Below are 26,857 nucleotides of genomic sequence, written 5' to 3' on the forward strand. Positions count from 1 at the left end.
ATTCATATCAACAATATAAGAATATATACATGCTCCAACAACACATTAGAAAAATGGGCAAGAAATTTGAATGGTACTGCACACAAGAAGATATTTAATTAACCAATAACTGTATGTAAAGGTGCTCAACTTCATTTGTAATCAGGGAAATGCAAGTTAAAACCACAATGAGATACCACTAAACAACTACCAGTAATTCCAGTCCCAGAAATAACTCGACAGAAATTCAAGCACATGAACACCAAGAAAATACATACAAGAACGTTCAGAGCAGCATTATTTGTAATAGTAAAACACTGGAATCAATGCAAATATCCATTTAGACAGTGGAATGGTAAGTTGTTTATTCAAACAATGGGATTCTCTACAGCAAAGGATATGAATAAATCACAGCTATATGCAACAATAGACATGCATCTCAGAAATATAATACAGAACAAAAGCAGTCAGTATAGAGCAAAATAAAAACAGTTAATATAGAGCAAAATACTGTATGGTTCCATTTAATATAAATTTCAAAAAAATAGGCAAAACTATAATGTTTAAGGGTACAGACTAAGGTGCTAAAACATCAGTTTGTTGTTAACTTTGTAAGGGAAGAAGAGGATAGTGATTGTGAAGGAAAACACTGGGGCTTTGGGGATGCTTGTTGTGGTCTACTCCCTAACCTAGTTGGTAGTTACATGGGTGTTCACTTTGTAGATAATTAATTGACCTGTATATTTATGTCTTCTGTGCTTTACTGCATATGTAGTATACATCATGATAACCTTCCTTCACTCTCCCTCCTCCCCCCCAAAAAAACTTCTGGCCATTAATGAACTTATTTTTTACTAGAGGTGCTTCAAATAGAGTGGTGGACTTATCTGAAATATATTCTTCAGTTCTAACTTTATAGGATTCTAGAAAGGTATTCTGTGTTTCATTGGAGTCTGGTTGGGGGGATTCTTCCCCTGTTTGGACCTGAGAGACATAGAATCCAGATAATGGTTCAAAAAACAAATTAGCTTTATTACTGACAAAAAGCTGGATTACAGGGTATGTGACCACAATGGGCTACCAAATACCCTACCTCTAAATTAGATGGACTTGCTCACCCAAGTCCAAGGCAGAGGTGGACAGCTTCAGGCTTTCCTGTAGCCTACCTCAGAAAGCTCAGGATTTGGCTGAAATCAAAGAAACACAGATATAAAGAAATTTGCCCATGAGTCACTCCTCTTTCCCCAGGATGGAGTGAGTGGGGGAGCTTGCCTTTCCCTCCTGGACAGGGGAATGGAAATTCTCTATACTCCGTGGAAATGTGAAGAATGAGGAATAAATATTACCCCTAGCAACAGGCAGACTAGCTATGCTTGATAGTCTATTTGAAGTCAGCTCTCTGAAGCTTAGCAAAGGCTACCAGGAGCAAAAATTTTAGAATAAGCTTCATTCTTGCTCTTAAACCTACTTTCCCCTCCTCCACTTTTAAACCTGGGTATAAACCCCAACCACATTTTTTTTCAGTGGCTTTCCTGAAAGCATCTGCAGAGACTAGTAAGTGAGGGAGAAGGGAGCAGGTGATTATATATGTGAAACTTCTCTAAGTTGTATATTTATGAGTGAAGTCTATCTTTCCCGTTTCTCCATGAGATGTATTAAATTCTGGTACACAACTTTAAGCACCTCTGGAGCTTATTTAAATTATTCTTTTTCCAGGTAAAGTTAAGCTTGGTTCAGTTACTTGCTTTTTCATATTTAGAAATACTCAATGATTATCTACATTGGCCTTCTTCCAAAAAGACAATAAAATACAAATACATATCTACAACTTAAAGTTACTTCCTTTTCAGAGTGATGAATGATGATTACTGTGTATCCACAAATACTTTTATTCATGATTTTAATTAGCATGGATAATTTGGTCCAGGAGATTTCAGTTCAGACACAGCAGTGCAAGTTTGCTTTTTAAAATTATACTCTTATTTTTATTCTGAGATAATTGTAGCTTCACATGCAGCTGTAAGAAATGATAGAGAGAGATTCCATTGTGCCCTTTACCCAATTTCCTCCAATGGTAACATCTTGCAAAGCTGTTGCACAATTTCACAACCAAGATACTGACATCCATACGGTCATGATACAGAGCATTTCCATACTCACAAGGATTTCTGATGTCTTTGTATAGCCACAAACACAGTTCCCTCCCCCATCACCAATCCCCTCCTTAACCCCTGGAAACCACTAATCTGTTCTCCATTTCTATAATTTTGTCATTTCAAGAATGTTTTATAACTTGAATCACATGGTACAAAACCTTTTCGGATTAGCTTTTTCATTCAGCCTAATTATCTGGAATTTATCCAGGTTGTTGCATGTATCCATAGTTTGTTCTTTTTTTTAATCGCTGAGTAGTATTCCATGGTATGGATATACTACAGTTTTTCTAACCATTCACCCATTGGAAAACTCTGGGTTGTTTTGGCTATTACAAATAAAGCTGCTATAAACATCCATGCACAGTTTTTTATGTGAGCATAAGTGTGCAAAAACATGTTTATAATGACATGTAACTCTTTACCTAATTTTCTGGCTGCTTAACTACAGAGCAAAGGAACTCAGGCATTTGCCAAAGGTCACAGGTCACCTCCTTGTAGGTGAGGATTAACTAATGACTCTTATCAGTACTTGCAGCTTTATAACCTTGGGAAGCCCTTGACTGACTCTCTCTCTCTCTCTCTCTCTCTCTCACAGCCTCAACCAGACAAGATGCTTTTCAAGGTGTATTCTTTAAAATATGAACTCCAAGAAATGCTCCTAAAGGGGAGGTTGGGAGAGTTCATGGTCAAATAAGTTTGAGGAAATTCTGAATACTATAATCCTATTCCTCTTTTGAGATAAACAAATGCCCTTTGGTGTACAAAAGGAAGGATCCAGTATCCAACTGCCCAAGTTCAAACCTCCATTTGCTAGACAGTAACCTTCAGGAAGACAGTTAACTTTCCCATATCTCAGTTTCCCCATCTGTAAAGCGGAAATAACAACAGTACCCCACTCATATGAATGAAAGATTAACTATAAGGACACGAGAAAACACTTGATAAATGTTAGTTATTATTATTAGTATTGCCATCATAATCAGAATCATTATGATCTTGTTAAAAACACACATGTCCAGACTCCACCCCGGAGATTGAGATTTATTAAGTCTAGGGGAAAGTCTAGTCCAGATGAAGAAGTAGAGGTTTATCTGGAACAAGAATGTGTCCAAGATAGTAGTAGAGGCAGGATTCAAACCCAGACCAAACTGCCTGATGGAGAGATGTCACACTTAACATCCATACTCACATTCAGTAAATTCTTTAACTCTGTAGTCCTGCAAAAAGAGCACAGTTCTCTCCTGAACTGAAGGCTGGGTTTGTAATATAAACTTGTGATTCCTTAAGGGGTAGTTCAATAAAATAAAATGCAGTTCTGTGACGCTGGTATACAACAGCTTGCAAAACAATTCCTAAGTGTAGCAGTAAGCATCAGTATGTAAAAACTTTGTTAAGTCATTGTTTAGCAAATCAAATTTGAAGATAAGAAATTATTTCTTTAGAAATACAAGAAAACAACTATGATTGCTATTATTTCTGTAGATTTCACCACCACACTGCTGATTTCCAAAGGTCTTACTGTCAAGCACCAGGCGCATTTCCAAGACACTTGGGGAATCACTCTGGAGGTAGTGGCAATCTTCTTACCACTTCGGTAGCAATCCTCAGGTAGGCTTTGGCCTGGAAAAGAACAGATTTGCTTGTTCTATATTTCTCCTTAGTAGACATCAAATGACTCACAGACTGTTTGCCATAGCTGTCTACTGAATTGAATAGTAGAAAGGCTGAATGAGATGACGAAACTCAATAGTTAGAAAATACTGCTGTGAACGTTGCATGTAGGGCAGGGGAGAAAGGGGTTTAGATGATCTGGAAGGGGACTTTCCAAAAAAAAATATTTAGTAGCAGCAATTACTGTTTTTCAAACTCTAACTCCTGTGTCAGCAAACTAGCAACCCAGTCTAGCTGCAGAAAACTTACACCTTCCTCTTCTGACAAATTGATATCTTGGGTTAGATACTGCCAAACTTCTTTGGCATAAGGCCTATTAGTCATTTTTGAAAAGGCTATCTATTACCACCCTACGTTTATCTTCAGAAAGCATTTTCTTTATTCTCTCTGACAATTGTGTCTAATACCAGCACCAAGCACCCCTAGGCTCCTCCATTTGGTGAGATTTAAGTACCACGCAAGAATTCCTGGAATCAGTTGTCATACTCTTCATCTCTGGGACCCCAGTACAACAGAACACGAAAAGCAGCTCCCAGGCGCTAAGTGGGCCACAACTAACTTAATGCCTGCACAGTCCAGTTAGAACAATGGTCATGGCTTTTGCATTTTAAAGTTTTAAACAATTGAAATGTAAATACTACTTATTTCTCCTATCTTATCTATAAAAAGTAACTGTAAGACAATAGTAAGATTTTCTAGAACCAGAAATTTATACATTTATATATTTACCGTTGTATACATACTACTTCTACTACTACTACTACTACTGCTGCTGCTGCTGCTAATGCTACTGGTACTACTACTGCTACTACTGGAAGTAATGGTAATAGCTAAATTTTACTTGAGTACTTAATATCTGTCAAGTATTATTTCATCTATCGTCAAGTTACCCTAAGGGGTAAATTCTGTCACTATTCCCACTTTATAGACAAGAAAACCAAGACCGTGAAAGATGAATAGTCTTGTCCGCAGCATCACAGCTAGTGTGAGATGAGCTGGGCTCTGAACCCAGGCTGACCAGCTCCCTGACTCTGCATGGTAAAAGGACTGTTTGAGTCTTCTTTACCCTGACTTGATGAAGCCCTTAACTATGTTTCACACATCTTGATTTTTTAAAACTATGCTTGAAAGTAAATATTTCCTCCATTTGGGGAAATATTTTAATATAGACCTCTCTGTATTTACATTATGAAGTTGATACAATGTATTAAGAAATCAGCAAATTGAAAAACAAAAGAATTTTGATATTATATATATATATATATACAAAATCTTGTGCCACAAAGAGAAAACCATATTTGTAACTCACATCAGGAATTTAAATATTTGCCACGTATTAAGATCATAAAGAAAGAACAAAAAATGCATATACACACACACATATTTGTGTGTGTGTATATGTACCTGTATCTGTGGATACATATGTATATATACATATACATATAAACAAGGAGCTACTGTATAGCACAGGGAATGCTGCTCAATATTCTGAAAAGAATTTGAAAAAGAATAGATACATATATACATTTAAAAAAAAAAAGGTTACTTACATTTCCCCCCTGGGGGGTGGTGAAAAAAGCCAGTCATGTCTGTTATCTCTCAATCAACATGTTGGAAAACTGCTCATTATGAAAATTTTAAATGATACTAATTACAATAATGACAAATCTTTAAGTGTATGTTGTCTGTATGTGTATTGCCATGCTACTTGTTTCATTGTTGAAACAAAATATATGTTTCACGTTACTACTTTAAATCTTATATTTTGGCTTTACTTCTTGAAAAAAAATCCAATGATTATAGTCAGAAATGTTTGACTTTAAAAGGAGCAATTGGTTATTTATAATATTAATAATTGATATATTTGGGTTTGTATTTATCAAGTTTTTGTGGTCTCTCCAAAAGACCTGGTTTAATTTCTTATTCAAGCTATGTTAACTTATTTTCTACTAACTTTTAAAAATAAGTATACACTTGACCCCTTTTCTTTGGAAGTTGTATATTTAATATTTGTCAGTTTTTAACCTAGAAACATCAGTATAATTTAAAAACTAATCAGAGAGTAATTCTATTTAATACCTTTACGATCTACCTTGACAGTGTAAGGACATTACACATAAATCTACTTTCGAATGCTACTTTTTCATTGGTGATACATATTTAAAAATTTTTTTTAAATACATGCACTGGTCCTAAGTGCACAGATCAGTGAAACTGTACACACTGAACACACCTCTGTAACTCAACACCTATGTCAATAAACAGAATACCTATGTCAGATCCCTGAAAAAAACAACTATGTTCAATCCCTAATAGTTGAATTATACTTTATTTTACCAGGAAACTGTTAAAATTCCATTTGTATCCTTTTTTCTTTTTTTTTTCAAGAATAGCTCTCAAAACATGAACAAGGCCTTATATGTTTTTACTGAGTACATACTATACCAAGTACTAGTATAAGTAATCTCATTTGTGTAATCTCATAAATAATCTCACTTATGTAAAATAAACACCATTGGTTCAATGTGGATGAAGAAATTGGAGTTGTCTGCTCAAAGTCACAAAGTCAGTAGGCTGGAGAACATTCACACATGGGTCCGCCTGACTCCAAAGCCCAGCTCCTTCTACCACATTACATATTAAACAGTAAATCCAAAATACAAGTAATTCTAATCATAATGCTCTATCTAAAAATGGTTTCAGTCTCTGCTATAGTTAACAGAAACAACAGACTTTGTTTAAAAATGGAAATAACATACACTTTATAAAGAAATATTTCTCTTAAATCTAAAAGTGCTGATTTTCAGCCATGCATCTTTTTTTTTTAAACATCTTTATTGGAGTATAATTGCTTTACAATGGTGTGTTAGTTTCTGCTGTATAACAAAGTGAATCAGCTATACGTATACATATATCCCCATATCCCCTCCCTCTTGCGTCTCCCTCCCACCCTCCCTATCCCACCCCTCTAGGTGGTCACAAAGCACCGAGCTGATCTCTCTGTGCTATGTGGCTGCTTCCCACTAGCTATCTATTTTACATTTGGTAATGTATATATGTCAATGCTACTCTCTCACTTCGTCCCAGCCTTACCCTTCCCCCTCTCTGTGTCCTCAAGTGCATTCTCTACGTCTGCATCTTTATTCCTGTCCTGCCCCTCGGTTCATCAGAACCTACAAGGAATAAATGCTGGAGAGGGTATGGAAAAAAGGGAACCCTCTTACACTGTTGGTGGGAATGTAAATTGATACAGCCACTATGGAGAACAGTATGGAGGTTCCTTAAAAAACTAAAAATACAACTACCATATGACCCAGCAATCCCACTCCTGGGCATATATCCTGAGAAAACCACAATTCAAAATGAGTCATGTACCACAGTGTTCATTGCAGCTCTATTTACAATACACAGGACATGGAAGCAACCTAAGTGACCATCGACAGATGAATGGATAAAGAAGATGTGGCACATATATACAATGGAATATTACTTGGCCATAAAAAGAAACGAAATTGAGTTATTTGTAGTGAGGTGGATGGACCTAGAGTTTTTCATACAGAGTGAAGTAAGTCAGAAAGACAATAACAAATACTGTATGCTAACACATGCATCTTTATAAACACCTTTTATCTCCCAGTAGCTTTTCTAGGTGTTTAAAGCCTAATATTTTACAATGAAAATTTAAAGCTCACTAAGGCAAGCTGAGGCCATATCATTCTATAATCTTAGTTCTAACTTATGTTAAATTAGAGACATAAACCTATCTGACTGCACAAAATCTGAACGATTCCATAATAATCAAATTTGCTACATTTAACCTTTGCTTTTTAATGGACTATCTCCAAGCTTAAACTTTCAATATATCACACTCAAAGCAATGGTTAGATTTTTATTTGCTGAGAAACCACTAAAAGTGCTTAGTTTAACAGTTTCAATTTCCACAAAACTGTTGAGATTGAATTTTTTCAGCCAGTGCAGTATCCTTTCAACAAATACTCTTTGGTTCTTATTGTGTGCAAGGCATTGTTTCGGGAAATCTGTGGGAGGTAACAATAAAAAAGGGAGGCAGAAGTGCTCACTGGTGAAGAGGTGGGGCCTTAAGATCAGACAGGTATGGTTTAAAATCCTGGTTCCATTACTTATTAACACTGGCCCTGGGCAAGTTAATTAAACCTTCTAGGCTCAGTTTCCATATGTGTAAAATGGTTATAATAATAGTATCTACCTCAAAGGGCTTGGGGGCATATTAAGTAAGAATAAACTATGTGAAGTACTGGAATATAAGAAGCAAATAATAAATACTAGTGGCTACTATTATTACTATTATGTCCTCAAGTAATTTACAATCTCATTGAAGAGCTCATCTTAACATATCCTTTTGGACACTTTTTCTGCCTGAGGAATAAGTAAATTAAATCCCTTCCTTCTGTTTAATACACAACTAGGAAAAGCAAACACATACATGTCATATGTAAAAAATATGATTTAGATTTCTCAGACTATTAATACTCTCTTTCTCATCAACTCAACTCTACATGAACTAACCCTTCTCTCCTATTCAAGATCTTTCATTGGGCCATCTAGAGACACAGATAATACAGCTGGATCTTATTTGTCTGCTCTGTCATTATCAAGTAAAGGAACTGGATGGCAACCAAAGTGCAGAAGTTTTATGGTGAGCTTTTCCCTTTGTCTTTGTTTTTAAATATTTGAAGTTCTAATTTTCCATACACAGTCATTTCATATTAGGACTATGAGGTAATAATGTAGAAATTTAAAAGATAATAAAGTTTCTATTTAAATTTAAAAGTCTTTACCAGGAATATCTTATAGCACACTTTTTAACACACCAATATTAAGATTTTTACTTGACAAAAAGAATGAAACCACAAAATTAATAGTCAGTCATGAGTCCATCACTGTGTCCTGGACTCAATCAAAGGCAAAAGGTAGATATAGTTGAATGAACAGTTATAATTACACAAACAAGAGGAAATGCTATTGAATTTAAGAGTTCTGAATCCTAGAGTGTCCACTTTCTCTCCCTTCCTCTATTGCTTTCTCTGGCTACTTTACTTATATTTGGAGTTTCCTCAGTGGTGCACATATGCAGAAGGTTCTGACCTTTGGCTGAGTAGGCAGAAGCTTGATGGAGCTTTTTAATTGGTACCGTAACCCTTCCCAACTTTTCCAATGATGCCTCAAAGTCAGCACATTTCATACCTTTCGATTAATCACTGTGTTCTTAGTGTTTGTCTCTTCTGAAAGTTAAGTATTACTGGGAGAGCTAAATCCCTAATGCCTAATTTTAAAAGATTTTGTGGGTAGAGAATGAGAGCCCTGGAACCTGGTGCTGAGAGGAGGGAGTGAGGGAAGATGGAGAAGAGAAGGTAGAATTAGAAAGAAGACAAAAAGCTAAAGATGAAACTTTTACTTATTAATAAATTTGCCTGTAGTAAACCCCTAAAAGCAAACAATAAAAAGTATCAATCTAAGGGGCTAACAATTAACAAATAATTTTGCATATTCCGTCCCATTAACTTTTGCAGAAGTTTATCACGTTGGCAAGTAAACACTTCCTTCATTCTTTAAATGAAGACATGCAGGTAGAATGGGCACTAGGCTTCCATGCATATGGCAGAACTTGTGACTTTTGCAGAAGTTTATCACGTTGGCAAGTAAACACTTCCTTCATTCTTTAAATGAAGACATGCAGGTAGAATGGGCACTAAGCTTCCATGCATATGGCAGAACTTGTTCAGAGGGCTGTGACCAGCTTCTGAGAGCGTATTTCCATTTAAGTTCATAGGGCAAAAGGGAAGGGGATTATCAGGAGGTAAGATTCACCAGAAGAATAACCAGAAGGATCCTGATTCCAGGACTCAGCAACAGCTTCCTAATATCTAGGACTTAATATCTTTAATGCTGAAGCTGAGAACTCTACCCATATCTCATGATTCAAATTCTGCTCTGATTTTTAGATGCCACCAAAGAGTGACATTTACTTGAAGCTACTTAAGGGGAAGGGCAAAAAATGGACTCAATCCTTTGATAAAGGGCAGTAGAAAGACATTAATTGCTATAGCATCTTATACAGAACATTTCAGAAGACATAAATACTCACAGTTGTATTTCTACTTGGCATTTTTCAAAGTATTTTCACATTATCATCTCATTTAATTCTTTTCATTATGATATCAATTTACAGATGGAGAGAAAGGTTCAGAGACATGAGGGAACTTGCCTAAGGTCATACTTAGAAAGTGGCATTCTTCTTAATGAAACCCCAAGCTAATACAGATTAATGCTTTTCCTTTCATGCAGAGACCTCTTTGAGAATCTAATAAAGCTCTTGTCCAATTCCCCAGAAAAATGCACACTCATACATTCTGGATATAACTTCAGGGGATTCTCAGACCCAGGTTAGGATCCTCTCTGTATTATGCCCTGTGGTTGTGCACACCAGTGGGACCTGAGGGGCAGAGTGTGCCCACCCTCTTCTCTAGATCTCTGTGATATGAAAAGGAGGTGAACTGAAAGCTAGCCTACATATACACAATAGAGAGACACTGAAGTAATCTTGCAATTAATTAGGAAGGGAAGCAGATACTGTACCGGGAAGAGGATACATGGGTTATGGTTTCAGAGCTGAGTGTGGAAATAGCCTCTAGTACTACCTTAGACAAATTCTTTACTATAAATGAATCTCTGCTTCTTCATCTGAAAAATGGAGATTATCATACATATCTCACAAACGTGCTATGAGAATCAAATAATATGTTGTATTTAATACACTCAAGTACTGTACTCACTTCTTAGAAGGAATTGAGGAAATCATAGCTATTAGTAGAGGACCCAGAAGGTGATACAATGGAAAGAGGACAATATTTGGAAGGAACAGACTTGCCTTTTAATCACATTTTGCCATTTATTAGTTCTGTGACCTTGGGAAAACTATTTAGCTTCTATGAGCCTCAGTTTCCTCATCTGCAAAATGCGGACTATTTATATATTACATTAAGTTCTTGTGAGCATAGAAAGTATATAAATGTCTAACAGTGTCTAGCATACTCTAACTGCTATTATTATTAGGAAGGTGGTTAATAATAATGAATGTCTGCAATCTAAGAGTAGGAAGCAATAACTTCCATGGAAACAAATACAAGGCTCCATTTTTTTTTCCCTTTTCATGGACATGTCTAAATCTTAAAATTGCTCAGAAGTCTTCATATATAAGGCAGAAGTCTTCACATGTAAGGCTGACGATGTGGTGCATGAAATTCTCACTACTTTAGCAGAGACCTCACCAAATCATACCTAACTTAAACCCCAAAGAGGCAGCTTGCTCACATTCCCATAAATGTCACCCAGCAACAGCAAAATAATAGGTCTAATGTTTACGTAAATGTAAATGAGATTTTAAAAACATGTAACTCCAACAAACTCTACAAACACTGTTGTTTAGAGTTTTAAATCATATTACCTTTTGATGGTTGCTATATGTTCTCTGTTATATTACATTCCTTTAACTTTTTGAAATGTTTGTTGCTTTTGGAGAATCTCAAAGAATAAAAGCAATAATGGACAGGTGGGAAAATATTTAAAAACGTAAGTTCATAATTGAAATAAACTAGTAGGTAATTATTTGTATTCACCACAGAATGTCTTTAAATAGTCTGTTCTCAGGAAGCATTTAAAAGTGTGTAATTTAAAAAACCCTCAATTTTCATACAAATTTTCATTCACTGCATAAAGTACACCTATGGTAGTTGGGATTGCCAGACTTCAACTATGAAAGCAATAAAAGATCATGGTTTGGGCCTCCCTGGTGGCGCAAGTGGTTGAGAGTCCGCCTGCCGATGCAGGGGATACGGGTTCGTGCCCCGGTCTGGGAGGATCCCATATGCCGCGGAGCGGCTGGGCCCGTGAGCCATGGCCCGTGAGCCATGGCCGCTGAGCCTGCGCGTCCGGAGCCTGCGCGTCTGGAGCCTGTGCTCCGCAGCGGGGGAGGCCACAACAGTGAGAGGCCCGCATACCGCAAAAAAAAAAAAAAAAAAAAAGATCATGGTTTTTGCTTATCCAAAAGATTTCTAAGAAAAGGCTGAAAAGGAAATTTAACGTTTATTACCTAAAAGGCAGAGAAAAGAAAAACAATGATAAGTACTACATTGCATTTATTCAGAGATCATATTGCCAGCAACTCAACCACCTATACCATAACTGCCAACCCTTAAGAAAGAGAAAGGAGCTCTGGGCACCTAAAAGATATAATTCAGAATGAATCTACTTTACCAATCTGAGACTCCTCCTGACTGTCAGTTTTGCCCTTACTTTATTCACAGCTCTAACCAAGCTTGGCTCTTTTATTTTCCAGTTCACATGGGATTAGAGGAAGCAAACTAGAATACAAGGGGTAGTAATTATAGACAGACAAAATAATGGTACTATAAAGTTATACTCATTACATAAGGGAAAAAAAGAAACTACTAGAAGACTGATTGGGGCTGCTTGGCAAAGGAGCACAAAAACTACATCAAAACTGATGCACCAGATGATGGCTCACTTTCAAACTTAAATAGCAAGTGCTACTTAGGAAGGAAGAGATATATATGGATGATTTTATTTCTATTTTAAAAAGGAGTAAAATTAAAGAATTTATGCTTAAAGGCATTAAGCTTCAGCAATCTTTGAAAATCTATCAACTGTATCCCCAATGATATTAGCTAATGAAACACTACTAGTTTTCCCACCTCACCTCCTCAATCTTATTTATTAAAATAAATGCAATGAAAATCCCATCTCTAAAGGTTTATACAGTTTCCCTATATCCGACTCACTATTTTCTTATATTAGGTTTCCTTCTCCCAACAATCAGCTGAACTTCTAATACTGAAATATAATAACCTCGGGCAGTTAGATATTGCTAGCTAGCAACATAAGAACTCTACAAGCTCTTACTGTTCGTGTTCTTCATGAAAAAACTGGTTGGGTGACAATTCTTTGTAGGTGAACGTGTCCAGTTGATAATTCAGAATCAGCACTGGTATGTCTACCATATAAAATAGTAACTTAAAGATACTTTGGATAAGTTAACTAATCTTTGTTTAACATATGCATTCCAAATAGACAAACTTGATCTCCCCAACTTTCTTTCTATACATCAAAAAGTATATATCCTGTGAAAAGAAATTAAAATACATATTTAGAAATATAACTTACCTCATCACTTTCAGGCTGTGAAAACACAATCGGCTGGCCTGTATCTGAAGCTTCCCGTATATTAAGGTGTAAGGGAATGTCTCCTAAAAGAGCCCACCAGATATCCATTAGTACCACAAAAGTTTATATAGGCTTTTGGAATTTAATTCTTTGAATTGCAGAAAGAAACAAATCGACTCAAATCAACTTGAGTTATGACTATCCTCAAATTGCTAAATCTCTGAAAAACAAATTTCAAATGAAAATTAGGGGCAAAATGTTCCATTTGAGGGCAGTTCCATGATCACATATGTATATATGAAAGCAGTGTGGCAGCCAATCATGGAATAAGGCCTCTGATTTATTCTTTGCTGGAAGTCTTTCAGCAACAAATGGCCTGGAAGACATCTGTAAATTTTTCTCCCTGTAATAACTGATATAGACATATCTTGCCACATAATAAGAGGAAATTGAAGAGGAAAAGATGGGGTGGCAAAGTAGTTTAAAAAAAGCCAACAAAATAATCTTCCTGATGGCAGATGACTGAGCTAAGAGAACAGCTGAAAATTAGGCCAGACCTGTTATTTCAACTATCTGCCTCTTTATCAGATAGAATTATTTTTCTTTTATTATGTATTAATCTATATAGCATTATATATAACTTGTGAGCTTGATGAGCTCTCAGAAAATATATAAGAACCCCCAAAATACAGACTTGAGGTCAGAGAGGGTATGTGTCTTCCCTGAGGATACATTAGGTAGTGGGATTTAGAGGAAGAATGCTCTGACCCATCATCCAATTGACTCTTTCTACCACACCATCACAAATGAAGCCTTTCAAAAGGCTGATTTTAACAATGCAGTAAAAGGAGCAGAAGAGTTGACTTGTCAGGGTACTCAGCACTCTTCCACCGACTCCAAGTCCACCCAAAGGTTATTAAAACGTGCGTGTGTGCATGTGTGTGGGTGCGTTTTATATAAAGAATTCATTCAGCACCACGCCAGGCAATGGAAATAATGCAGAAGAATGTGTTACAAAATTAAAAACCTACTACTATGTATATTATGAGCTACATGGAGGAACAGATATTTCATGCTCCTCCTACCAGCAAATTTTGAGATCTTAACCAACTGTTTAACTCTTTCCTAAAAGTTCAATAGACAAAATACATGAATACTTCAGTAACCATTTAAAGACCAGCTTCTCAGTAAAATTGACGTCTATTCTATAGATCAACTTTAGACTGTAGGAAGCTATCACAGGGGCAGGCAGGAGAAGATATTACAGAAAATACTTAAAAACCCACAAAGTTTTTTCTCTTGATTTATGAACTGCCATTATACAGTAAAGAATCCTGAATGCTTTCATTTCTACTGCAGTAATGAAAGAAAAAAAAAGTAAAACCTTCTCCATTTTATAGCCACCTAGTGACATCACTTCTGCCCTCCAGAGACTCACAATCTGCAGAAGAGTAGAACAAGAAAGAGGTAAACCTTGTTAGAAAACAGGTGGCACAGTGAGAGCAGTAATAGGCTAACAATCATACACAGAGAAGGATAAAAAGGAGTAAAGGTAATGAGAGGGGGTGAGGTTCGGCCTGGCCTTGAAAAGTATTTTTGAGGGGTTAGGGTTGAAGGAAGCACATTTCAGAGACATAAGTTAAAGGGGTTTCTGTGGCATGATCTGAGAGCTTTAACTACTATGTACAAACTGTCCCTGTAGGTGAATATGGATAAAGTTCTGAAGAGCCATTTTACCAAATAATCATTTGAAACACAGCCCCATGGATGAAAATAAGAGGCAGCCAGACAGTCAGTAAAGGGTCCTGGGGGTTTCACCCAGCCAGGAGGCCATAGCTATGAGAGCTCTTTCCCTGATTTCAGTTCCTCATTCCCAATTCCAACCTCTTCATCATCAGAGCCCCTGCTCCAGTTCATGGGACATCCCTCTGGGTCCCATGACCACATTAAAAGGAGGAGATGTGCTCCACATTAGAACTCTAAATTATTTTTCCCATAACACTTTGAGATACAGCAGTCTATAGCACTACCCCACTTTCTGTGATCAGTAATCAGTGTTTCTGATTTTCTGATTACACTTGTGATCTGTTGGTTAAAATGTATCTTCCATATATGAAACTGTTTCTCTAGGAGACATGTTTCAAATTCTAAATAACTGACTTACAAAATCATACCACCCATCCATAAATTAGGGAATTATAATACTGTCAGCATAATTCAATAACGTCATTATAATTACACATTTACTTTATTATATAAGTGAATGTCAATCTGTTATGTTATTATGCAGATTTGGGAAATTGAACTTCCTAAGTTAAATGAAAAACTGTTGCAGAATATAATTAGCAGCTATAATTATAACAATGTATCAAAATATATCATTAGTATTCACCTGGTACTGTGGTAGCTGTTTTAGTACAAATACATAAAAACAATAATACATTTAACATCAACTTTTAGAAACTTAATTATAATAAAAAATGTTTTGAAACTCCTTGATCTTTAAGGGATCTTAATTGTTAACTACCCCAAACTAATAATTCACTCTATGCCTCCCTTATTTAGCATCTAACATCTGCCTTTGCTCAGAACAGAAACTCATAAGTAGGGACTTCCCTGCCGGCACAGTGGTTAAGAATCCTCCTGCCAATGCAGGGGACACGGGTTCGAGCTCTGGTCTGGGAAGATCCCACATGCCGTGGAGCAACTAAGCCTCTGCGCCACAACTACCGAAGCCATGCGCCTAGAGCCCGTGCTCTGCAACAAGAGAAGCCACCGCAATGAGAAGTCCATGCACCACAATGAAGAGTAGCCCCTGCTCCCCACAACTACAGAAAGCCCGCAGGCAGCAACGAAGACCCAACGCAGCCAAAAATTAAATAATTAATTAATTAAGGGGAAAAAAACTCATAAGTAGAATATCCAAACATGTTTTCTAAAAAGTCCATTAAGTTGCTTTTGGATTTGTTAAAAATCATGTTTTATCTAAAATCTGTGTTTTGCTCCTTTAACACATGACTTTACTTCTCCTCAAAACACTAATGAATCCTTCAATTCAGTAACATGAACTGTATAGACAGTGTAAATTTCAAGTGTCATATTTTATACACATGGCATAAAAAGATTACAGAATAAAAAGGTTACACATAAAAAGATTAGAGAAAACAGAAAATACTGTTTTCTACAGCAAAAGGACTAATAAATTCAGAACTGATCAGGACGGCATTTCTTCATACACACCAAGAACTGACACTTCCAAAGGTTGCTACAACATACAGAACAGGTATTTCTGTATATATCTGCTTATACTGAGAGCTATTCTTCCTAACTTAGGAAACAAACTGAGGATCATTATTTAAAATGTGGGCTTCAAATCACAGTACTCAAACCACAAAACTCTCCTCTCAAATTCAAGTTATAGGCAGTTTTTATCTATAGCAAGAATTATCATAATTGGCAGAACAAACCCCCTATTCAAAAAGCCTTCCACTAATGAAGTATCACAAAAAGGCAAAGAAAGGTTAACACACAGAACTGTGCTATACTAACAATTTAAAACACAAAGCCAAAAGCAATTCATCCATCCTTTTTTGAGACATTCTTCATCACCATGCCATTTCCTTTGCAAAAGAATATTCTGTGGTCTTACCTAGAATATCAAGATCAAGGGTCCGTGCTAGTCTCCTTGCACCATCAGCACCAAAAATATGAGTTTTGTGTTTACATTTTGGACACTGGAAAACACTCATATTTTGGACAAGGCCCAGAACCTAGAATAATAAAGACACACTGAAATCAAAACAAAATTAAACCAAGTTTCAATCCATTATTTCAACAAGTTTTTACTGCATACCTACTAGGTTCCAGTGATACAATAATGAATAAGTTATGGTCTCTGCTCTCAAGAAACTCAAGCTGGTGGGAGAGCAAGACACATGTCATTAACTCTAATAATGAGATAAATGCTAAAGAGTTATAAATGACAGGGATCAAAAAATTCTGTTTGGGAAGAATGAGAGGGACCTCTGAGTTGCCCATAGAGAATTGCTTCTTCAGGTTGAGTGTGAGAAGAGGGGTTGAGGCCTACAGCAGGAATTCTAGGCAGAAGAAAGAGCATAAGCCAAGGTAGCAGACTACAACTTGTATGGCCTATTTGGGCTGCAACCCAGTCAGCTGCCAAGGCAGAAGCTAGTTTGGTAAGAAAGGTCAGGGTCAGATGGTACCAAAGCAGCAGTGATACACAATAAGATGTATGTTTTAGGGCTTCCCTGGTGGCGCAGTGGTTGAGAGTCCACCTGCCAACGCAGGGGACACGGGTTTGTGCCCCAGTCCGGGAAGATCCCACATGCCGCGGAGTGGCTGGGCCCGTGAGCCACGGCTGCTGAGCCTGTGCGTCCGGAGCCTGTGCTCCGCAATGGGAGAGGCCACAACAGTGAGAGGCCCGTGTACCGCAAAAAAAAACCAACCAACAAACAAACAAAAAAACATGGAATGGAAAAACTAAAAGGACTTGTCTTTGTGTGTTTATTTTCTTAGACAAACACAAATCCAGGGCTGTATGCTCTGAAATCAGTCATTTCAGAGGTGATAGTTTTTAGTGCTGTCTAAAATACTCTAGGTCTCCTCCTGCACAGTTCTCTGCATAGGATTTTTCTCCTGGGCACAAGGTTAGCATTTTTCTTCTTTGTAATTAGGTGAGGAGACCTAACTTGTTCTGGACCATGAAATGTGAGCTGAAGTGACATGTGTCACATCTAGGCAGAAGCTTTAAGTGCTAATTCCCCATTATGTTTCCCTCTGTCCCTGGGACTAGCAAGCTTCCAGAAAGTGGCTGCTCCATCAGCCTGGGTGCCAGAGTAAGAACAATGCAGAGGAGTGTTAAAACCAAACCATAATGGACGTGTAGCATGAGAGAAATAAACTCATGTTGTTTTAAGCCACTGAAATTTGAGGGTTGTTAGTACACATAATCCAGCCCATATTGGCTGATACAGGGGTGTAAGAAAAAAGTATTAAAATTTCTATTTCTTCCTTATGATTTCCTTTTTAATTCCAATTTTGTGTGTTATAATGAAAACAACATATTAGCACAGTAATAAACGTGTACTATATATAGATATGTAGAATTTACAATATATATTTATATATAGTATACATTTTAAAATCTATATATAGGTACAGATAATTTATATTATATATCTATATATTTATATAATATAATTTATTATATATCTATATACAGTATACATTATAGAATCTCTATATCTATAATTATATATATATTTTCAAACATCATTTATTAATTAGCATGTATAATCAAAACAATTTAGAGATAAACAACCCTTTGTATGTTTGAAATTAAGAGGTTGTGATACCTAAGCTTGGTTCTATTACTGATAATATTCTTCTAGTTAAAGGCTAAATGCCCTAATACTGCTTCCTAGGTTACGTTGAACAAAGTAATTCTTCTTAACTCTAGAATTCCTTCATCTCAAAAACTTCCCACAGAAATACCACTTTCCTTAAAAAAAAAAAAGTTGTAATGAAACAGAAGAGTGAGCCCAGAACAGACTCACACATGGAAGTCACTAATTTATAATAGAGATGACACAGTGCTGCAATGTTAATTGGATATCCATATGGAAAATAAGGAATCTTAACCTTCTATCTCACACCATACACAAATATTAATTACAGATGGATTGTAGAGCTAATATGAAAGATAAAACAAAACACATTTGGAAGAAAACAGCAAAATAAACTTATAACCTTGGAGGCAGGCAAAGATTTTTCTAGCAGGACACAAAGAAGCACTAAACATAAATGAAAATTTTTTGTTAAATTCGACTACTTTAAAATTAATAACTTATCAGAAGACATAATTAAGAGAGTAAAAAGGCAAGCTATAGAGCAAAACATGATATCTATAATACACATATATAACAAAGGACTTTTATCTAGAATATATAAAGAATTCCTACAAATCAATAAGGAAAGAAAATCAGATAATACAACAGAGAAATGGGCAAGAGACTTAACAGGAACTTCATAAAAAAAGCCACTCAAAGACAAACAAACATGAGAAAAAGTGTTCAATTTTAATTATCATCAGGGAAATGCAAATTAGAACCGCAATGAGATACCATACATTTATGCTTAAGACCTGATTAGAACAGAAAAAGGTCCTTATGACTACAACAACCCAACCCCCCCCCAAAGAAAAACCCAAATGCCAAATGTTGGTGAGGTCATGGAACAACTAAAACTCATAGCTTGGGCCTCCCTGGTGGCGCAGTGGTTGAGAGTCCGCCTGCCGATGCAGGGGATACGGGTTCGTGCCCCGATCTGGGAGGATCCCATATGCCGCGGAGCGGCTGGGCCCGTGGGCCGTGGCCGCTGGGCCTGCGCGTCCGGAGCCTGTGCTCCGCAGCGGGAGAGGCCACAACAGTGAGAGGCCCGCATACCGCAAAAAGGAAAAAACAAACAAACAAACAAACAAAAACCTCATAGCTTCAGTGGAGTGTAAAGTGGTACACCATTTTGGAAAACTGTTTGGTAGTTACCTACTTAAAGTGACGTATGCCTATATTAAGGCACAGTATTTCCACTCTGCTATACATTAACAAAAAATGTGAACAGTTACCAAAAGACATTACAAAAGTGTTCATAACTAATCCCAAAATGAAAAACTACACAAATGCCCATCAACAGTAAAATGGACAAATAAATTGTGGTATATTCACACAATTGAATGCTACACAGTAATGAGAATGAGAGAACTATAGCTACAATCAACAGTATGAGTGAAGCTGTCAAACATAATTTTAAGCAAAAGAAGCCACACAAAACTATATACTTATTATTCCATTTATATTAAGTCCACAAACAGATAAAACTAATCTATGCTGTTATAATTTGGGTTCCACTTTGGGGGTAGTGATCAGAAGGTGGCACAAGGCAGGAGCTTCTGGGGTACTGGTAATGTTCTGTTTCTTGAATACAAGCAATGGGTGTGTTCACTTTGCAAAAATTCATTGAGCTATATACACTCACAATTTATGCCCCTTTGTGTAAGTATATCAGACTTCAATAAAATGTTTGCTTTTAAAAAAGGTGGTCATGTGAACAGTGGCCAATAAAGCAATAAGAACAAATAACCAAAATGATGTTTTATTGGTCATCCTGTGAACCTGCACACAAAAATAACCATCTGTTTTAAATAGAAAATATTCTATAAAAACAGAGAGGTTGCAGTAAAACTAAGATGAGGTCTTTGGGAAGAACAATCCCCTATTCTTTCCACATGACACTCCAAGGGAAAAACTGAAATAAAAGCCTAAGCCCAGAGAGCTCTGAAATGATGGAGTTCTAGACCATCAATGTCTAATTAGGTAGCCACTAGTTCACATGTGGCTACTAAATACTTGAAATGTGGCTAATCTGAATTGGGATGTGCTGTAAGTGTAAAATACACATTGGATATCAAAGACTTAGTATAAGTAAAAGAATGTAAAATATCTCAATAATTTTTTAGAGTTTACAAGCTATTCTTTAAGTTTTTTCATTGAAGTGTATCATGAATACACACAAAAAGTACACAAATCACAAGTGCATGACTGAATGGACTTATCATAAAGTTAAGTAGGCCTATGTTACCATGATGCTGTCAATAAAACATTGCCAGCACCCTAGAAGTCTCCTTGTATACTCTCCAAAACATGTTGCCAAAAGTATAAACTAACAGCCTGGTGGTTAGATTTCTAACACCATAAATTAATTTTGTTGTCTTGAATTTGATATGAATGTAATAATGCAATGTATTCTTTTGTGTATGATTCATCCAGCTAAACCATGTACATCTGTAGTTCATTTTCAGTGAGTCCTAAGATTCCATGATGACTATATCACAGTTATGCATTCTCTTGTTAGATCATCCGTGTTGTTTCCAGATTTTTATAAACAATGCTTCTACGAATGTTTTAATACATGTCTTTTTTGCTGGGTATTAGGTTATGCATATTTAACTTCAGTTAAAAAAACGCCCGTTTTCCAATAAAGTTCTACCAATTTATACTCCCACTAGCAAATGAACGAGAACTCCAGCTATGCCACAGCTTCATCAACATTTGGTATCATCAGGCTTTTTTCATTTTGGCAAGTATAGTAAGTATGGAGTAGTACCTCATTACCCTGGATTTTCAATTGTCAATCTGTTTATACCAGGAACTATATTTCCTAGAATCTCCTTCCTTATATGGCTTCTGGTTAAAGTTCACCACAGGTAAAGTGGCATGAGATTTGGGAAGAGAAGGTGTAGGCTTAGGCCTTACACTCTAAAGGTTTCCTATGGGCAGAGGTGGTGACAGAAACGTGCAGAGGTACAGGTGCATTCCAGTTTGTTCTCATTCTGCCTCTGTGCCCAGCTCTCCTGTGCACTGTGCTTTGAATTTGTGTTGCCAAAATTAGTAAGGAAGTTAAGCATATTTTTACATGTTTATTGGTCATTTGTATATTCTGCTCTGCGAAGTATCTGTTCAGGTCTCTTGTCTGTTTTTTCCATTGATTATGTGGTTCTTTTCCTACTGAACTGTCAGAATTCCTAGTATTTTTAAATGCAATTCCTTTTTGCTTGATTCTCAATTTTTATATTGATTTCATGCTGAAATGACAGTATTTTCAATATACTTAGTTAAGTATACTATTAAAATTAACTTCACCTGTCTTTTTCTATTTTTAAAAAAATGGCTACTAAAAACTTTAAAATCACATTTGTGGCTTGAATTATATTTCTCTCGGACAGTGCTGCTGTTGACAACTAAAGGCTGACTGTAGAACTTATTTTGATAGTTCTCCTACCTAATGTTGCTCTAAGGTCCTAAAGATGCAAAAAAAAAAAATTATCAGGGTCTGTGATTTATGAATCTGTAAAAAAATTGAACAGAAATGAAACATTTACCTTTAAGACTATTCAGGACAGATAAACTGTCAAGTTTCTTTGCTTTAGTTGAAATTACATCAACTGAATGTGCTAACACTCATGTGTGGTTATCTCTTTCTGTTCAGAAGGTCATACAACGGTCATACACACACATATATTTAACTAGAAAAGAGAAAATAAATTACTTCCTAAGATATGCAGACTATGTGGCTGAACAACTTTTTCAAAACACGGGGTTAGCTTGAAGAAAATTTAAAAGAGAGCTTCCAGTATTAAAAAGATTAGAAAACACTTCCCTCTTCATTTAAGAGCAGTCCTCTATAATCAATTATTTTTGAACAGGGGTAGCTAATGTAATAAGAAAGAAGATTATAATGCCCATATTACAATTCAGAAAAATTCTTCTTTTAAATAGGAAAGAATACATATCTACACGACCACCCCCTACCCTCACTCCCCAAAAAAGCCTTATATTGTGTGAATACTTCATATGTTGTTAAGCTGTTTGTGTTTATTGTAGAGCTATTTTGTGTATGCTTTGATCATAGAAACATTAGAAAACTGTTGCTTTGCCATAGCTTAATTTACATAATACCACTGAGACGCAGCTGTAAGCATGCTCAATCATTTTTTAATGTCTCATCAAAGTATAAGATCCTTTTTTCTTTTTACCTCAGCTGGTTTTACTGAAAAACGTAAATGCTACATGCCTGTCTAACATCAGCCACCACAAACCTTTAGCATGTTATTCTTACATTATTCTAATCCATCACTGGCTCAGGAGGGTACCTCTTTTATTAACTTTTAAAAAATTGACTGTCTTGAAATATCAACATTGCCCTGAAATACTGGATGTCTAAATGTACTGAATTAAGCAGGCTCAAAAGACCCCAATTTTAATTTCTTCTTGGCATTTTAAACCCAGATTCAGGTAAGTAACAAGCAAGATTTTCAGGTTACTATATAATCCAATTTTTCAAGGTTACAGTCAGGTTAAATTCTTGCCGGTTGGAACCTGTCACAAGGATTAAGAGCTATGATTTAAGAAAAAACGAAGGGGAAAAACTCACTGTTAAACAGAGAATGAATAATAACAAATGAAATTGATTAGATTCACAAGTGCTTTTCAGTTCTCCATTAGCCTTGAACCAGTTTTTGGTATATTCCTTGAAGCATGTGTACAGATACTATAATTTTTAAAAATGAGATGGGTGTTATTGCTTTCTCTTTCAGAAGTAGTCTGGTAATGGAAAAAACAATTAATGGGGAGGCCTGCATTCATTCTCCTCTCAGGGACCAACTAACTACCTCTGGATCCATGAAGTACAACTTAACTTCTCCATGCCTTGAATTCTAAAATGAGGGACTGTAATGATCTCTAAAACCTACCACTGTAACAATAACATTCAGAGCTACCCTCCACAATGTCATGTGCTAAGACCTAAGCAAAGTACCGTATATGTAATCTCACTTAACTGCCACAACGACCTATGAGATGGGTCACGAAACACTTAAGCTAAATTATTTGCTCAAGGTCACACAGTTAGTGAATAACAGAGCCAAAATTCAAATCAGATGGGTCTATGTGTGGAAGTCACAAAACAAGATGACAAGTAAATGAACTGCAGGATTTTGTTCATGGAACTAGAGGGCTGAAAACTATTGACCAGTGAATCCAGTTCAGTGGGGAGATTTAAAATAGTAATTAAGAGCACAGTTATAAGGGAAGACCTGATTTGAACCATCTTCATCATTCACTGATGCAGCTGAGCCTCAGACATCATTCCCTTCTCCTGGCTATGAAACTCCCCTTTCCCTTAACACCCTCAGTATACCTCTCCTGACTGTCAACAGAACCTATGGTCCCCTTAACTCCTCCCCATTTTTCAATCCACCAATTTTCTGTCTTTACTTGCCCTAGGCAATCAGGACCCCAAAGGAAAGCAAATTTAAAGGAGACTCCTCTTAATCTCTCATGCTGTGATATTCTATGACATTCACATTACTAAACCTCAACTCTAGAAAACCCACAGAAATAGCAATTAAGAATGTGGGCTCTGGAAAGCAGACCATTTAGGACAGGATCCCAGAGGCCCGCTAAACAGATGGGTAGCCTTATGCAAATTATTTAATCTCTCTGTACTACAGTTTCCTCATCTGCAAAATGGGAAAAATAATGTTATTACTTCACAGGGTTGTTGTGAGGGTTAGATTAGTTTAATTCATGTAAATCACATAGAAGAGCATTCTTGTTTAAAGCATACATGGACTTCTGAGAGATGCAAGAGAAAGACAAAAATGAGCAAATATCTTCAGTCTCTAAGATGCAACTATGGCCGAGATGCATAATGCTACCTACCCAGTCTTATAAAGGTTGTCACTGAAGAAAAGTCATTTTTCAAAAGTGGAAAGATTACCCAATTGTGAAGAAGGAAGCCACATGCGATACATCATGTGCAAACTAATAGTGTTCCTAGAAAGAATACTAACAGCACCTTCCAAGGCCTGCAAAGCCAATAATGAAAGATTCTCTAAATACATCAAAGGTATTAAATTTCTCAAAGAATCAAGTGAGACAACTTGATGATTGTAGAGGAAAAAACTATGCTCAAGGATGAAAAGAATAAATGTGTCACTTGCCTCCACTTTCATGTAAGATTACCTATTTCTAAATTGTTTTGTGAGGTAGATAGGCTTGAGGTATTAAAGAAAATAGAACTCTTGGGGTCCAAAAGACAAACTAGATGCTGAACAAACTCTGAGACAGATATGATGAACACATAAGTTTTGAAGGCATTCAAGGGTGAAGATGTGAAACTTCTGGTCCAAATGGATAACCTACTGCCATGAATGGTGACTGTGCCAGAAAAAGAATAAACTACAATTCTGATCCTCATCACTAAGAACAATTTGTAGGGTCTTTGGTAATAAAAATGGAAAATGGAAAGAAAACATTGATAAGAATCAACTATTTTAGGTTCTAAGATCACCTAATTTTTCTTAGGAGACAATATAATCATTAACCCTTACAAATAAACACCACAAAATCCACACCACAGTAGGACTCTTTGTTTTTAGCCAGCAGGAAAAGAAAACCTGCTGGCTAAAAACAAAAGCAAAATTCCTATCTCTCTTTTATAAAATAATTAACTATTTGCAAGGCTGAAATAGTTATAGAATTTTCTCTCTCTCTCTTTTTTTTTTTTTTTTGGCTGTGTTGGGTCTTCATTGCTGCGCACGGGCTTTCTCTAGTTGCGGCGAGCGGGGGCTACTCTTAGTTGCGGTGCGAGGCTTCTCATTGCGGTGGCTTCTCTTGCTGCAGAGCACGGGCTCTAGGTGCGTGGGCTTCAGTATTTGCGGCATGTGGGCTCAGTAGCTGTGGCTCACAGGCTTAGTTGCTTTGCAGCATGTGGGATCTTCCCGGACCAGGGATCGAACCCGTGTCCCCTGCACTGGCAGGCGGATTCTCAACCACTGCGCCACCAGGGAAGTCCCCAGAATTTTCAAAATTAATTATAAGAAAAAAAAATTCAGTGACCAGCATTAGGCTTTAATATATTTGTTGCCAAGTCAACTATAGCACAGACAGCTAGCTGCTCACCAAAATCCATGGTCTCATCTTTCTTGCTTAGCACAGCTAACCTATGTTTCTCAGGCTCCTTGAGAAACATGACTGTGATCACATAACAGAGTTTTAGTTGGGGGAATGAGAGTGTAAGTACGTGTGCCACAACCAGGCTTCATCCATAAAATGCTCCCATGACATACCTCCGTACTTTCTCTTCTGGCTAGCTCAAATGAGGATGGCCCAATGGTGACCTTAGAAGTCACATTTTAAAATGGCAGAGGCTCCAACAGCCTAAATGACTTTGTGGAAGAAAGCCACCATGCTCACCTGTTCATATACTAGTACTGTTACGTGAGCAAGAAAGAAGCGTCTATTGTACTTGCATCATTATAAATTTTCAGGTCTACTTGTGACAGCAATTAGCTGACATTAAATAATGCAAATTTTAAATAATGCAGAATTTTAGACTCTAAATAACTTTAACAACTTAATAAAGCTAGAGAACAATTTAGGCTCAACTAAAATACTCAAGAAATAAGGAGATCTCAAAGATACTATTTATCTAAATTTTAAAAAATTTCTTGTTAAAATTGTTATTAGCAAATAAAGAGACTAGTCAAAATACCTAAGCCAAATACAAAAACACCTATGAACTATAAATTTGTTTCATGATAGCAATTATAATAAACATTAATTATATAACATTATATTGACATCGAGTGTTTAGATTGTACCAAAGATTGTACCAAACACTGTACTAAGCCCTCACTTATTTCTCACCTCAACCCTCTGAGGGAAATACTATTATAATTCCCATATAATGAATGAGAAAACTGAGGCACAGATTAAGTAACTTGCTCAGGTCATACAGCTACAAAGTGACAGATCTAGGATTTGAACTCTAGCATTCAGACTCCTAAGCTCACCCTTCTTAACTACTATGTAAAAATGCCTCTGTAAGCTGTACCCTATTGCCTTAAAATTATAATACAATTTCTAATGTAATTTAATTTGCAACCATAAAAGATATACTTAAAGAATATAGCTCTCTATGTGCTTTAAAATATCTGTGTGTAAGAGGCTACAAATATACAGATAAATAAAAACTCTGGTTTGGTTAGGAGAAGGGACAGTCACATACATCATGTGATGTGAATAGTACTAAAAAGGCCAACACCAAATCATTTTCTCTACCAGTCTCTTCCTTGCCAAACAGTTTTAAATCACAATGCTTAGAGATAGGGCAGGGATTAGTGACTGAGAATCTAACCTCTTATTTCTAGTTCACTGTCAACCTGAGTAAAAAACTAGCTCCTGATAGATTTA

At 36.5% G+C, this 26,857-nt stretch overlaps 1 protein-coding gene across 6 annotated transcripts in view; it reads right to left on the minus strand.

Annotated features, from left to right (window-relative positions):
• Positions 1-318: 318 nt before the first annotated feature.
• The window catches only part of NUBPL (NUBP iron-sulfur cluster assembly factor, mitochondrial), a 346,077-nt gene continuing 319,538 nt past the window's right edge, over positions 319-26,857 (minus strand). For all 6 annotated transcript variants that reach the window (XM_060096336.1, XM_060096333.1, XM_060096335.1 and 3 more), the window contains 3 exons: positions 16,675-16,795; positions 13,026-13,108; positions 319-3,755 (listed from right to left, as the gene is read on the minus strand). In XM_060096336.1, the coding sequence (XP_059952319.1) occupies positions 3,693-3,755; positions 13,026-13,108; positions 16,675-16,795 (267 nt within the window). In that variant the 3' untranslated portion in view covers positions 319-3,692. The remainder of the gene's footprint in view (positions 3,756-13,025; positions 13,109-16,674; positions 16,796-26,857) is intronic.

Source organism: Mesoplodon densirostris, chromosome 4, assembly GCF_025265405.1.
Source record: "Mesoplodon densirostris isolate mMesDen1 chromosome 4, mMesDen1 primary haplotype, whole genome shotgun sequence".
In the NCBI taxonomy this organism is placed as follows: domain Eukaryota; kingdom Metazoa; phylum Chordata; class Mammalia; order Artiodactyla; family Ziphiidae; genus Mesoplodon; species Mesoplodon densirostris.